At 37.8% G+C, this 15,413-nt stretch overlaps 1 protein-coding gene across 11 annotated transcripts in view; it reads left to right on the top strand.

Moving 5' to 3' along the window:
* KIAA0753 (KIAA0753 ortholog) overlaps window positions 1-14,160 on the top strand; it is a 66,119-nt gene extending 51,959 nt beyond the window's left edge. For 6 of the 11 annotated variants that reach the window (XM_036222014.1, XM_036222013.1, XM_036222016.1 and 3 more), the window contains 3 exons: window positions 3,712-3,832; window positions 4,309-4,533; window positions 12,634-14,160. In XM_036222014.1, coding sequence (XP_036077907.1) covers window positions 3,712-3,832; window positions 4,309-4,533; window positions 12,634-12,751 — 464 coding nt within the window. In that variant the 3' untranslated portion in view covers window positions 12,752-14,160. The other 5 variants (XM_016138762.2, XM_016138763.2, XM_016138760.2 and 2 more) reach the window with 1 other exon arrangement.
* The last annotated feature ends 1,253 nt before the right edge of the window (window positions 14,161-15,413 follow it).

Below are 15,413 nucleotides of genomic sequence, written 5' to 3'. Positions count from 1 at the left end.
TTGTGTCATCTGATGAGTTTTGATAAATGGATACATTTTCGTTACCCAAACTCCTATCAGAATATACTCTGTATCATCACCTCAGAAAGTTCCCTTAAACTCCTTCCCACTCAGTTCCCCACCACCCAAGCAACAATTGTACTTTTTATATATATATAGAATATTTTCCCTATTCTAGAATTTCATAAATATGTACTCATACATGCATGTACTCTTTTGTCTAAGGCTTCTTTCATTCAGTGTGTGAGAGATTTATCTATGTTATTTATTTCCTATTGGCACTATAACAAATTTAAGTTTGTAACAAGTTAAAACACAAATTTAGTGGTTTAAAACACAAATTTATTCTTTAACAGTTCTGGAAGTCAGAAGTCTGAAGTGAGTTTTAAAGGACTAAAATCAATGTGTTGGCATCTTCTAAGGATGCCTGCATTTCTTGACTGGTAGCCATACTACTCCAGACTGTTTCTGTTGTCACATTGCCTTCTCTTCTGTAGTCAGATCTTCCCATGGCTGCCTATTATAAGAACACTTTGGTTACATTTAGGGCGCACTCCAATGATCCAGAATACTCTCCCCATCTTAAGAGCTTTAATGTAAAATCCCTCTTGCCATAGAGAACATTCCCAGGTTACAAGGATTAGAATTTGAACACCTTGGGGGGGCCATTATTCAGCCTACCACACTTGTATCAGTAGTTCATTCCTCTTCATTGCTTAGTAGTATTCCATTGTGTGCATGTACCACATCTAGTTTATCCATTTTCCTGTAGATCTACACTTGGTCGTTTCTAGTCTTGGGCTATTAGAAATAAATCTACTATGAATATATTCATGTATAGTCTATGTGGGCTTAAATTTTTATTTTTCTTGGATAAACGCCTAGGAGTAGACTTGCCAGGGCATGGGATAGGTGTATGTTTAACTTTATAAAAAGCTGCCAGACCTTTCCCCAAAGTGGCTGTACCATTTTATACTCTCATCTACATTGAGTTCCTGTTGTTCAGTATCCTTGCCAACATTTGATGTTGTCAGTCTTTTTTATTTTTTTCATCCTGACCCATTTATGGTTAAAATTAAAAAATAAAAGATACTATTCATCTTTTTTTTAGTTAAGACCATTATAGTGGGTATGTAGTGATGTCTCATGGTTTTAATTTCATTTCCATGATGAATACTGATGTCTAGAACATTTTCAAGTAATTGTTAACCATTTGTATATCTTCCTTTGTGAAATATCCAAATCTGCTTTTTTTTAATTGGTTGTCTTTTTACTTTTGAAGTACAGAAATTCTTTATGCATTCTGGATACAAGTTCTTTGTCAAATATATATATTGTTTTTTAAATGCCAGCTTTATCAAGATATAATTCAGATACCATAAAATTCACCCTTTTACAGTGTATAGTTTTGTAGTTTTTAGTGTACTTACGAAGTTGTGCAAACATCACTACTATCTAATTCTAGAACATTTTTATCACCCTAAAAAGAAGCCCAGCATCCATTATCAATCTTCCTCATTGCCCTTCCCCTCACCCCTAGCATCCATTGATCTACTAAAGGTTTGCAAATATTTTTTCTCCATCTATGACTCACCTATTTTCTCAAATGTGTTTTATTATGAGCAGACATTTTTAATTTTGATAAAGTCAAACACCAATTTTTTTTTGTCTTATTTTTGCTTTCTTTGATCTTAGAATCTTTGCCTACTCCTAATTTGAGAAGAGAGTCTCTTATTTTCTTCTGGAAACTTTATGGTTTCAGCTTTTATGTATAGGCCTATGATTCATGTTGAATAAGTTTGTCTGTGGTTTGAAGTTGAGGATTATCCACCACCACCCCCACCACCCCCCTCCCCACCCCCCGCAATGGATATCTATTTGTTCTCATACCATTTTTTGAAAAGATTTTCACTCTCTCCTCCACTTTTAAAAATTCATATATATACATTTTAGTTCCAGTTGCTAGGCTGCTATCACAGTTTTAGCTGGGAAGTGTTACTCAAATTCTATCTGACTCATGTTTATCAGTTTCTACCTTACTCAATGAAAGGAGGAGAATAAAATATTAAATATTACCTCTAAAGGAATTGAAGTATGATGAGTACTGAGGGATATAAGGGAAATTTTAGATATTGAAGGTTTAAAACAACAGCCTCTGTTACTATAGTTTTTAAAAAATATGAGTTTGGGGTATTTAGAAAAAATATTCTCCCTGTCAGATTTTGACAGAGGGATGAGCCATCTAAACATAATCCAGAGTTGTTCCTTTTATGTTTTCTGTAATTTTCAAGCACTCTATTCTATGCTCATGTTGTTTTCTCTCCCCACCAGCTCTATCTACTCCAGCTTCCATTATCATCATATAGCAGTTGAACCATTCTTCGAGGTTTGGCTCACATGATCCCACTTGAGCAGTGCTTGCAGTGCTTTTCCTGGCATTCCTGCGCTGGAACGTGGCTCTCTTCCTTGCCTCTGAACTCTCATAGACTCCTAGCATGTCCTACCATGTGCAGAGCTGTTGGTAGAGGGTTCCTATCTCTCTCAGCTAGACCACAGATCCTTTGAGGCAAGAGGGTTTGTCATATTCATTTGTGTCTCCCACTGTGCCTAGCACAGGTCTGGCATAGGGTAGACCCTTCTATTCATGGTTTAGTGACTCAGTAGCAAGGGAAATGTTGAAGGACAGTTCGTCTCACTGATGGTATGGCCATAGGCCACAAAGTTAGGTTGCATCACACAAAAGACAGTCTTACCTAGAACTCAGTGTTCTCTTTTTTCAAGGGCAATTTGAATTATTAGTCACTGTCTATGACTCTGCATAAAGTCTAGGTGTGCTTTGAAAAGGAGCTCTTGAGAACACTAGGACTGAAATGGATTTTTGGACACTTTAATTCCAGAATTATGAAACCATGTTTAGCAACTTTATATTTCTAGTTGTTCTGATTGTATGTTCATTTACAACCCCAAACCAAATTTAAAGTGATTTTTGAATTTTGAAAGGTCTAATCTGTATTTCTATATCTTTTTTCTATGAACAGTTGAAAATTGATTGTACTCTCAGTAATGTTTTTACAAAAACTGACTTATGCAGTATTTCTGACAGTAAAAATCATAAGCATATAAATGAGCCAGAGAAAGTTCTTTGCCTTAGAGATGCTTCTTACCTAAGAAAAGGGCAGATCTTCTTACACTTGAAATGCATTTAAAATTATAAATAATCCAAAACTCAAAAGAGCTGTCAAGCCTGCAAGGTATAGTTAATAAGTTAATGTTTTGACTGTCATCATGCAGATTTTCCAGCAAAGCCCATAGACAAATTAAATCAGCTAATTAAGTGTTCAGGTGTAAGTGGTTTTTTCCCTTCTCCCTGATCAAACCATTTAAAGGTTAAAAAACAACTAATGGAACCCGCGTAGCCTGGGGCTTTGCACAGACCTCTTCATGTAGTCTTCCTCAGAGCTAGCCTCTAGAGGCTTCCAAAGTTCATTATTTCTCAAAACTGATTTTCAGTGGTTTGTTTCTTTGTAACTTTTAAATTCACCTTTTTTTCATTTAAAATGAGAGTTTTTTCCCATTGCACTGCTTGCTAAACCTGTTATGCTTAAGAGGTGTTCGTGTGACTTCCTCACAGGTTATTGGCCACTAGGACAGCTCTGATGTATACACTGACTTTTCTTTATATGCAGTCATTTTGTTCCTCTCTTTTTCTAGACCAGAAAATCCCAGCAGTAAATGGAAGGTCCCTTTCTCCTCATCCAATCAGGATCACAAAGACAGCTGCTAGCAAAGACCCTAACGTGAACATCGTGTTAGGAAGGCCCTGGAATGGCAAGTAAGTGGCAACGAGACTGTCTGATGTCATTGTAGTTGGTTGCCTTTGATGTTGCTGAATTTCATATTCCTTTAGTTCCCACAAGTCAGAGAGAAATTTTTCTTTTGAGAAAGATCTTGCCAACTCCAAGATGGCTCAGTAAAACAGCATGTGTTTAAGATGGGTATAGAGTATGTTGCATCTTAAGGAGCCTGATTCTTACTCTTGAAAGCATCACATTGGCACATGTGGTTGTGCTGATAATTACCGTAGGATTTGCTTTAAGAATTTTTCTGTCTCCAGGTCAGGAATTCCTACTGTGTGGAGGGTTAGTCCAGTGGAAAGGGGAAACAATAAGCGATGATAAGATGTTGAGTTTTGTTCAGCATGAGAAAGAGAAAGTAAGCCTTTAGTTATCAAACCATGGGATCAAATGAGCAGTTTACCCTTCCTTACAGATGATTTTGGGTGCTTTCATAATTTTTATTTGCTTTCAGTTCCCTGGATGAAAGTGTGGGAACAGAGGAGAAATCAGAGAAAAGAGAGGCTCCCCCGCTCTCCCTGTCGGAAGGTTCTCCGCGGCGAGAGGGTTGCACTGCCCTCTTTGTCCCACCCAGTATGCGGCGCAGCATTGGTGACTACTGCAGCCGTTTCGAGCAGTACCTCCGGATGGTATCCCACGAGGCCGTGGGCTCCTTCAATCCATGGCTGATCGCCGAAGGGTCAGTAAAGTGTTATGTGCCTCTGTTTAGGAGCCAGGTGCCAAATATTAACCAACAGAAGGGCTGGAAAAAGGACTGGCCAAGGTCTCGTGCTGTGCTCTCGGGCCATGGAATTCCAGTGGTTGCTTTTGGGTTAGTGGCCAGGTTTCTCTGATAACTACCTTTTTGCAGGTAGAGGAGACTGGGACAACCTGGGTGATGCCATGCGAAGGAGCATGCTGCATCCTCTCCTTAGGCAGAGGCACAACATTTAAGTCAGAGAGGATTTCCTGTTGCTGTTAGTGAGGACTATGTCCATCAGAGAACACAAAATATTGCTGGGCTGGAAACAGTTATGGTTGTAAAATCTTAATGGTTGGGACAAATTTGCACACAGGAGCAGCAAGCCTTCGGACTTTGCAACATTTTCTTTAATCCTCCTTCAGAGGGTCCCCTCCCTTGAGAAAGGTTGTTTTGTGGAGTCGAAAAACAGTCCTACTACTGCTAACTTTTTGAAGAATAGCTAGCCTTTTTTATGTAAATAGCTGAAAAATATATATAAATTTATTCTTTTTAAATAGGGCCCAAATTTAAATTCATCATGGATATCACTTTATAACAAACATGCAAATATTTTTCATCATTGAGCTAGTGGTATACTATGATTTCATTTCTTTTTTGAACAAGTTTTAAACATAGTCCAGGAGTTAATAATTGCTGCTTTTTTATTTGCTTGCTGTTTTATATATTTAACTTTTCTCACACACTTGCTAGTCAACACCTCTCAATGTAATTTTCCTCTTGATTAGATATATTACTTAATCCTTGTTTCTCGCCTCCACCTCCTACTCTTTCTCTTGAGACCCTCATTCTCCTACCTGTCTGGCCCAACTGGTTTTTAGATCTGCATGTGATTCTTGCCCTGAGACTTTCCTTCAGTGCTCTGAGTGTTAGATTTTCTCCCTCTCACATTAGAGTCCTTATTTTCTAGTGCCCTTATTTCCCTCTTTCTTGGTTTGCTCTCTTTTTTGATGGAGCATACCCTTCTTTGTGTATTGAAGGACATTTCCTGAGACTTACATATTCGAAAGTGTCTGTATTCTATCTTCATACTTGATTGATAATTTGGCTGGGTTTTAAATTACAGGTTTATTTTTTCAGAAGAATAGAATATATACTTTTCTTTTGTGAGGATAAAGGAGGGATTGCCAGGAGCAGGGGTGGAGACCTATCAATCTACCTTCTCATTTTGCAAATTTTCAACCCATGCCCTCATATTTTACCCCTTATTTCACTCCACCTTCCTGAGTCTCCCTGGTGTTTTGTGAGACAAATCAGCTTGCTTTTTCTTGGCATCTCCCTTTATAGACACTTAGGTTTCAGCTTTCTCTATACTGCTGAATCCGTTACGATTCTTCTGTGTGCTTTTTATCTTCTGAAAATCTTAGACATTTCTCATCTACTTTTGTCTTTCTTTTTCTCCTTGTAGATTTATATGTTCATTTATATATATCCTTTGATTTTAGTGGAGTTTTGGATAGGAACAGAGATAATCACTTATGTTCAGTCCCTCAGGTTTAACCTGAAGTCCTGAGACTTCTCTTTAACATAGGGTCCCCTTCAAAGCATATGAGACCCTTTGTTCTGGTTGAGATGCACATTTGTTCTGTGGGAGTGGAGAATAGGTAAACTTGACTTGTTTCTATGTGTAAACACACAGTCCTGTAGCATGCTCACTTGTTTTCCCAGAACCTGTCTATATTGGTTAGGCTAATTGGCATATTAGGAAATCCAAAAACCAGCCAAAGAAGATATAATGTTCCTTGTATGTTCTTACCACTTGATAAATGACATATTATGTTCATAGTTGTTTTGTTGATACAGGGAAAAGCTTTCAGCCTATAAGGAATAATAGGGCAAAGTATGGCAGACAGCTATTAAAATATGCCTGAATTTTTACAAATGTTCTCTTCCTCTGCTATCCTTTGGCCTTCGCATAATAGTGCATCTGAATTTTCGAGCTCTGTTTTTGATCTCTCATTTTTGTTTCTGATTTGAGTGTTCCCAAGAGAGCTATATTGACCAAATCTTGAAAAATTATCCTAAGGCAGTTGACTTCATTTAACAACCTCTTACATGAGGGAGAACTTAGATGGCTTTTTTCTTTCTTTTAATATCTCCATTTCTCCTTACACCTGAAGAAAAGCACTTTTCCACTGATCAGAGGGAGCAGATGATATAAATTGGATGTAAATAAAAGATTGATTGTGAAAGGAAGAGCTTAAGGTGATGCTTTGATGAAAGCAAACTCTTAAGGTTCCTGATTTGAAAAGACATTGATCATATCCATTTATTTTTACTCCCTGTATTCCTATCCAACGATATGTCACTAAAAAAAGGTATGAACCTATAAATGACAGTAAATAAGAAATAGCAATAAAACTTTGGAGGCCATAAAGCAGTTAGACAAATAGCAAATGATTTAGCAGACCTGAAAGAGCCAAGTGCCTGATGAGGGTGAAGCCAAGAACCAGATTGATTAATGCAGAAGAACATTGGGAAGATTCAAGAATGAGAGGCATGAGGCGCTTGTAAGGCATGGGTGCAAGTGAGTCAGAAAATGGGGGGCTTGGTTGCAACTCTCATTCTTGAATATAGCAGGTAGGTGAGACGACCAGACATTTGATGAAAGCCACGGAAGATAATAGGCTCTTATAACGGATAAAAAGAACAATGAGGAAGCCAAGACAATGCAGGAAGGAGACTAAAACATTAAAAACAAATTAGAATTAATATTCTCAGAGAAATAAATGAAGCTATTACATCACGAAACAAGAACAGGATACTATAAAAAAAACTTTCAAAGAGAAAAACAAAAGTTCTTAGGAAGTAAAAATATGGTGGCTGAAATAAATTCATTAGAGGGATTCAAAAAAAAGATCTCTAATGAGGGAGAAGAAAAAGATATAAGGAGATAGATACTAGAGAAGAAAAGATTTTAAAAATTAGTGGATTTTGTAGGAGATCCAGTGTCTTAACTCAGGCTGCCACAACAAATACCATAGGCTGAGTGGCTAAACACAGACATTTATTTCTCACAGTTCTGGAGGCTGGGAAGTCCAAGATCAAGGTGCCAACATACCCATGTCTGGTGAAGGCCTGCCCTGCTTCCTGGTTTGCAGACAGCCATTTTCTCACTGTGTTCTCACATGGCTGAGAAAGAGAGACCTCTTTTATAAGGGGACTGATTTGATTTATGAGGGTTCTATCCTCATGACCTAAGTACCTCCCAAAGGTTCTACCTGTAAATACCACATTGGGGATTAGGCCTTAAGATATGGATTGGGACATGGGGCATATAAATTCTTAGTCCATAGCATCCAATGTCTGAAAAATAGGAGTTCCAGAACTTGAGAACAAGGGAAAAAGCAGGAGTAGGAAATTATCAAATAAATATATATATATATATACAAAATAAGAAAATTTTCCAGAAGACTGTTAGTCCCTAGATTGAAAGAGTTCATCACTTGTCCACTGTTAGTGAGTGAGTGAATAAATGAGTAAATAAAGAGAACACACCGTGCTACATCATTATGAAAAGGAAATTTGGGTATCCCAATATAAGGAAAAGGTGCAAAAAGGTTCCAGAGAATTAAAACTGGGCATATTCACATAATCAGAAGTAAGAATGACATATCGTTTCCAGTAGTAACATTGCTAGGCAATAATAGAACATACTTTCAAATTTTAATCTAGAATTCTGTGCTTATTAGCCAAATTATCAATTAAATCTAAGGGTAAAATAATGACATTTTTTAGCTATGCAAATGTCCAAAAATCTAGTTCCCATGCACTGTCAGTAAGCTAATGGAGGATGCGTGCCACCAGTGCAAGGAGTACCTTGAGAAAGAGGAAGGCAAGATGATCTAGGAAACTTAGACTCCAACATGGAACTTCCAGAAAAATGGCAAAAGCTATTTGTAAGAGAAGATTTTTCAGTGAGCATGGAAAGCAACTAGATTGGAGTTGGAGGACAGAGGACTCCGGGAGGAATGGTTCCCAGAGGGGGAAGGCAGGGTGAGGAAGGTTAAAAAGAAGAAAACAGATATATTACTTAACGTGTTTAAATGTATTGGGAGTACCTTGGTATTTCATAGTATGATGAATTATTGTATAGAAGAATAGGAATAAAGAAACCAAAGCAAACATAAAAACAAGGTTATCACTTCTGTTTATAGTAATGACGCACATGGTGATTTGGACCACTTTTCCCAGTGAGGATAACTCTTAATAGAAAAGCCAGATTAAAAATAAAGCATACATACTGGAAGGCATCAGGAAGTTAACTAGGTAATAAAGAATAACTGGGGCAGGATCCTGGAGAAGACTGAGACCCAGGGAAGTTAGCCTGTTGTCTGGCACTGGAGCGTCAATTCTAGAGGGAGAGAGTGGCATTTTGGATGGCCTTTTCAGGTCAGAGGACAGAGGTGGGAATTCAGGGCTTGCTGTGATAGGGGAGGTGCCCTGGTGAACTTCCCTCAGTTTTGATTGGGACCCTGAAGGATGGCACTCTGAAAATAAGGATGACTTGGATGCCAGTAGGCCCTATCATGGACTGCACACAACTCCAGATTATTTCAGTTCCTGAAATTATATTGAGGTGATTCTAGATTATTGACCCCCAGGCACCAGGCAGAAGCAAACATAAATTTTCTCTAAAGGTATATGACATCGGCTTAGGACTTAGGTTATTTCTAGAATTTTCAGATAGAATGGTTGGTATGTGGTGAAAAATAACCAGGCAATGGAGAGGCATGACGGTAAGAGCAGATTCACAGTAGCTTTGCGTGTTGGACCTTTCACACACAGACGTTAGAATAACTGTGACTACTACTATGCAGGGAATTGATAGAAGAAAAAAAAAAAAGAATAACTATTACTGCTATGTTCATAGAGATAAAAGACACAATTTAGAATTTTGGGAGAGAACGGGGAGCCTAACTAAATCCAAATGAACATTCTGGAACTGAAAATACAATTTCTGAAGGATTCATTGGATGGACTTAATAGCAAATTAGACACATCAAAAGAAAAAATTAGAGACTGGGGACATAGGACAGAAGAAAATCTCCAGAGTGATGCATGGAAACATAAAAAAGATGAAAATAAAGAAAAGATAAAGGGACAAAGTCTAATATATATGTGGCTGGAGCCTCAGAAGGAGAGGAGAGAAAGAGAATAGCTAATAACTTCCCCAAGGTAACAAAGACATCAAATCATAAATTCAAGAAGCTCTAATAGCCCAAGGAAGAAAAATAAAAATAAATTTATACATAGACCTATCATAGTATTATTAAAAAATTAAAGATAAAGAGAAAATCTTAAAATCAGCTGGAGGAAGAAAAAAGGATAAACAGAAACAATGGAAGCTGGAAGACCTGGCATTTCTTTTAAAGTTCTAAAGAAAAGAACCCCAATCCAGAGAGCTAAGCCAAATAAAATGTATTTCAGAAAGGAAGGTAAGAGAGATTTCAAACCATGTTGAGAAAATTAACCGTAGACCTTCATGATAGGAAATATAAAAAGGATATTTTTTAAGCAGAGTGAAAACAGTCACAAATGAAAGGTTATAAATATAGGAAGGCATGAATGTTTGAAAAGGTCAATATGTGGGGTGAATGAATATTGACTGTATAAAACAATAAACCGATTTCTTATGGGTGTGTGTGTAAAGACAAAATAACAATAGCATGTAAGTCAGGAAAGTAATAAATAGCGTTCGTGTTCTAAGGTCCTCGCATTGTCTGAGAAAATGGCAAGAATATCAACGTTAGACTATAAGTCAGGGATTCTTATTGTTATCTAGGGTGGCTGTTAAAAGAATAGTAAGAGTGTATAATATGCAAGTTAATAGCGAGGAAAAAGTGTACTCTAAATTGAGAAAATCCACAAGTAGGCAAGGAAGGCGAGAGAACAAATAGACAAATAGTATTTTAGTAGTGGAAGCTCAAATATGTCAGTTACATTACATGCAAATTAAAAGATAAGAGATTGTCAGAATAACCAAACAGTGGGATAGGAATGGGGTAAAAAGGGATAGGAGAAGGTGAGTGACACTTATTTGCATTTACCTTTTTTGAATAATTCTGACTTTTGTAACCATGTTAATGTTTCCTATACATCCCTCCAAATCAAGGATGGGGTAACCATAAATTAGAATACAAACAGAAACATGAACCTAACTGTATTTCTAGTAAATAACATTATGCTAAAGGGAGCAGGGACAGATAAAAACTAGTCTAAGTAACTTTTGAACATGGTATTTTGACTCTGTATCCTCTGGGTTAAAGACCAAAAGAACTAAACATACTAAATTCTAATCAGTAGGTTTCTTTTTACACTATGGCATGGGTTAACAATTCTAAAACTACTTTATAGTTTAGGATTAATCAAATAATTAAGTATATTGTGAATGAGAGCCAGGTTTCTGAGGGAGGCTAGAATGACTCCTCTGTGTTGAATTGGCATTGGAGGTATTATGAATTTATGGTTTTTGATAGATACAGAAATAGGTGAGTGTAAGTATTTGTCTGTCTGAGTCTCTTGCAGAGAGGATTTAGAAGCAGTGAGCGCATTTAGTGCCCAGATCATGGTTTCTAAGTACTGTTTTCCATGAAAAGGCAACCAGGGCTCCTTGGAGAAATGACTGATTCCAAGACTGGGGCTGGGAAAAAGTAAGATGAGCCTGAAACATCATGTTGTTCCAGAAGGGAAAGCTTCAGAGAAAGATGGGGACATGTCAAGAAGACCCAGGAGCTAGCTTGAAGGGGCTCCTACTGGCCAATCTGGGACATTTGAGTATCAAAATAAGTAATAATAGTAATGGCTTACAAACTGTTAAATGAAATAAGAATCTACAAGCCAAGCCTGTATGAAAGAATGAGTGAATGAATGAATATAAATAAAGGGGAAGGGAAAGCTCGTCATTATAGTAAAATGACAACTATTGAATAAAGAAAGAATGATGGAATTAGAAAATCAGTGTTGGCAACCCTGTAATAATTGATTCAGGCAAGTTTGATGAGAAACAAGATATTTACATAGTCACACAGTATCTCCCCACAATATACTTATTAATTACAAAGGGAAAATAGTAATACTTTACAAGGGAGAAACCTGGCAGACATCACTGTAACCAAGTGATAAATATTAACATTCTTCAGTAATAAGACAGCTATAAGGACTAAGAAGGCACTATAGCCCTGCTGTGGCATTTGTTCCAAAAATGTAAAACCTGAATCTGACCATGAGGAAACATCAGACCGACCCAAATTGAAGGACATATATATACTCTTTAAAAAGTAAGGTCGTGAAAGATGAAAACTGAAGAATGATTCCAGATTAAAGGAGACTAAAGAGACATGACAGCTAAATGCAATGTAGGATCCTAGGCTGAATCCTAGGTTAGAAAAAGTTTTCTTTTAACGGGCGTTTATTTGGACAGTTGGCAAGATTTGTAAAAGGTCAAGATTTGAAAAATGTAGATAAGATTAGATAATAATAGTATTGTATCAACATTAATGTTATGATTTTTATAATTAAGGTTATTTAAGAGAATGTCCTAGTTTTTAGGAAATGTACACTGAAATACTTGAGGGATATCAAGTCTTCAATTTACTCTCAGTTTGGAAAAAGAAATTTGTGTGTGTGCATGCATAAAGAGCGAGAGAACACAAACTTGGAGTCTCTTACCCCTTGTCCTGTAGAGAAGGCATGCACCCTTTTCTATCAGGCAGCTGGGTATCTGTCAGTGGTGGATCTGGATTGGGGCTGGGTTGTAACTGGTTAGTGTTTGGTCACCACTGGTTTCAGCCATCGCGAGGGTGAGGTCCATCCTGTGTATATACAGGCCCTTCCCTCTAGCCTGACTTTGGGATCTAATATCTAGGAAAGTAAGGTCTCCCACCTCGTTTTTCTTCTTCCAAAGTATCTTGGCTATTCTTAGCCTTTTGAACTTCCATTTAAATCTTAGAATTGACTGGGTGGTAAGTTCCCCAGCTGAGTAAGAGTGGCTCCCGTATTTGGCTGTACATACCTTTAGCTGTGTTATTTGTCTTCCAGCTTTTCAGAAGAGCTGGTAGATGAAGCTCTGGGATCCGTGGCTGCTGAACTTCAGGATATATGTGAAGATTATGCAGAAGCTGTGTTCACCTCAGAATTCTTAGAGGCTGCTACATAAACGCTCTCCAAAATGGGGTCCCCTCATGTCACACTGGAAAAGGGACAGCACCACCCTTTGTTTTAGGCCACAAGAAATCTTTATCCTCAGCTGTTCATCCAGGCCCAGAAGGTGCTGCCCACTGAAAGGAAGGAAATGCCAGTGAGGTCATCCTCCCCGCATTTTCTCATTGTCGTAGCAATGATTTTGGTAGTTTATGATGGAGAATGTGTTGTATTTATCAGTACCCAGAAAACGTGAATTGATTATGACAATATATTTTCTGAATGTATAATTTTCCTATTGAAATACTATGTTCATTCCACTGGCTCAGTTTGGCGATTAGAATGTTTTGAAAAGTAATAGATGTATTTCACAAAGGGATTCAAATTGCTGTTGAGCCTGTGGATGACATCAGTGCCTACAAATGTGCAATTACTCTCTGGTCCTATCACCTGGCTCATGTTTTCGTCTTTGGCAGTTTCCTATCAGGACACCTGTATCCCACTGGGCTACAGACTTGTGGAAAGCACAGGGTTTGGTTATGCTGCCAAACCTCTGTCCTGTTGCAACTCATTAAAAATAGGGACACACCAGTTACCAGTACACAACAGTAAACACCTTCTCTAATGTGCAATTCCTAGGTGGTTTTTCACATTTGAGTTCCTCAAAGTCTCTTATTGCTATGGGTTGATGTATTCTGATATACAAAACTTTCTCTGAATTCAGAGGAAGCTTGAGGACATCAGAAGTGGATCAGGCCTTGTACCTCGTTGAAGGTACAAGAGCTCACTTCCATCTCTGGTGTGTTCAGAGATTTCTACATTTCTGTACCACAAAAGAACCTTGTGTGGGAGGAGAGAACAGATCTGGATGGTATGAATACCTCTGGGTCTCTCCAGAGAAAGGAAGAAACTTAAGAACCATGATAGCTCGGTCCTTGAATATCTTATAAGTAAGTCATATTTTACCTCCATGTTTTCAGAAACTCTGAATTAAGAAAAAGAATATGTATAAAAATAAGGCCGCTGTCTGGAAAAAGATTCTCTCATTTTTTTTGCCCGAGGCTTGGTTAAAGAAATGTGAAGAATGAGTGATGTGCGGTGTACCCCATGGGATAATGTGAATCTTTTTTATAACATATATAATGTTGTCATCTGGGATTTTTTTTGCTGGAGTACAAATATTTCAGGTGATAATTTAAGCTGCTTGATCCCACTTATTTGTACAAAAATGACTTTTGTTTAATGTTAATGTGTTTCCGTTTAATTTTATATAACCTCAGAATTAAAAAGTCAAGGGAAATTAAAATTTGAGAAATTAAATGTATACACTTGAATTGATAGGCGTGTCTGTCATTGATAGCTTAAAGTAATTTGTGGCAATTTTTACTGTGCTGGTTTTTTAAATAAACTCGGTATTTTAAAGTATGTACATGTCTGTTTAAAATAATTTACAACTCTTTTTTTTCCCACAGACAAAGTGAAATGCGATTTACAGAAACCACGGAGAATACTTTTATATGTGATGTGAACATAGTGGATTATTTGCCACCCCTTACCACCAGAAAGAAATAAATGATAGTAAAAGCTAACATTTTTTGAGCAATACTATGTACCAGGCATTGCTCTAAGTGCTTCCCACGTATTCGTTTTTTTAATCTATGTGAGGTTGATACCATTATTATGCCTATTTTATTGACGAAAAAGATTAAGCACAGAAGGGGCAAATAGTTTGATCAAACAAGCCTATAATCAACGATGCCACGATCATGGATTCAGTTATTCCCATAAAAGAAACAATTTTGAGTGTTCACACAAGTGCATTCTCCTGCCTCTTGTCCCTGCTCATCACATCTCAGGTCCTAGATTCTGTCATCAGGAGGACTCTTGTTCCTGAGCACTTCTTGTCCACGGAAGGGTCAAGTCGACTCCTTTGCTTTGTTTCAGGATTTTTCTAGTAGCTCTCTCCTCCTCTTCCCACCAGATGGTTCTTCCGGTCTCTGGCTCGGTGTGGGTGAGGCTTACACCTGCCTCCATGTCTGGGGTTTATTTTATAGCCCCTAAGATACAGGAAGTTAAATCCTTCAAAGATAAATTTACCAGACCTCTAGAATTTTTGTTCTTCATAAAGTCTGATTGTGTGTAGGTTATTCTTTAATCCCATTTTTCTGGTGACCTATTCATGTGTTATTTTCAGAAATAGACATGTGTGAGTACAGCATTTCTGTGCCACTTAGACAGTCCCAATTTACAGAAATGTTAAAATTCATAAGCATGTGTTTCACGCCCCCCACTGATTTGTCTAGCTTCACAGCCCTGGTTACATGAGGTTTTTACCTGTGTCCATGCTTGCCTCTAGTCTCTGAAGCTCCTCAAGGGCAAGGCCTCTCTCTGCCTGGCATGTAGTTGGTGCTCAGTAAATTCTTTTGAATTAATGAAAGAAGGAAGGCACGCTTTTTCTTGGGATGGTTTTTGTTCAGGGATATATCATATCTCTATATAGACCTGATGTAGGATGCCACACATGAAGAGTGGCAGATCCTATCTCCGAGGCACTGATGCATTCGGAATTCCAGCTCAGAACCCCAGGAGTTTGTCTCCCTCCTAAATGGGGTGCAGTGCGCCTCATGGCCTTGTGCTACTGCTGGCCTTGAGTGCCTTGGTCAACGAACAACAGAGTG

The sequence above is a fragment of the Rousettus aegyptiacus genome, unplaced genomic scaffold, assembly GCF_014176215.1.
Source record: "Rousettus aegyptiacus isolate mRouAeg1 unplaced genomic scaffold, mRouAeg1.p scaffold_m13_p_6, whole genome shotgun sequence".
Lineage (NCBI taxonomy): Eukaryota > Metazoa > Chordata > Mammalia > Chiroptera > Pteropodidae > Rousettus > Rousettus aegyptiacus.
Note: the sequence above shows the minus strand (reverse complement) of the source record. Positions and strands in the feature narration are given on the sequence as shown.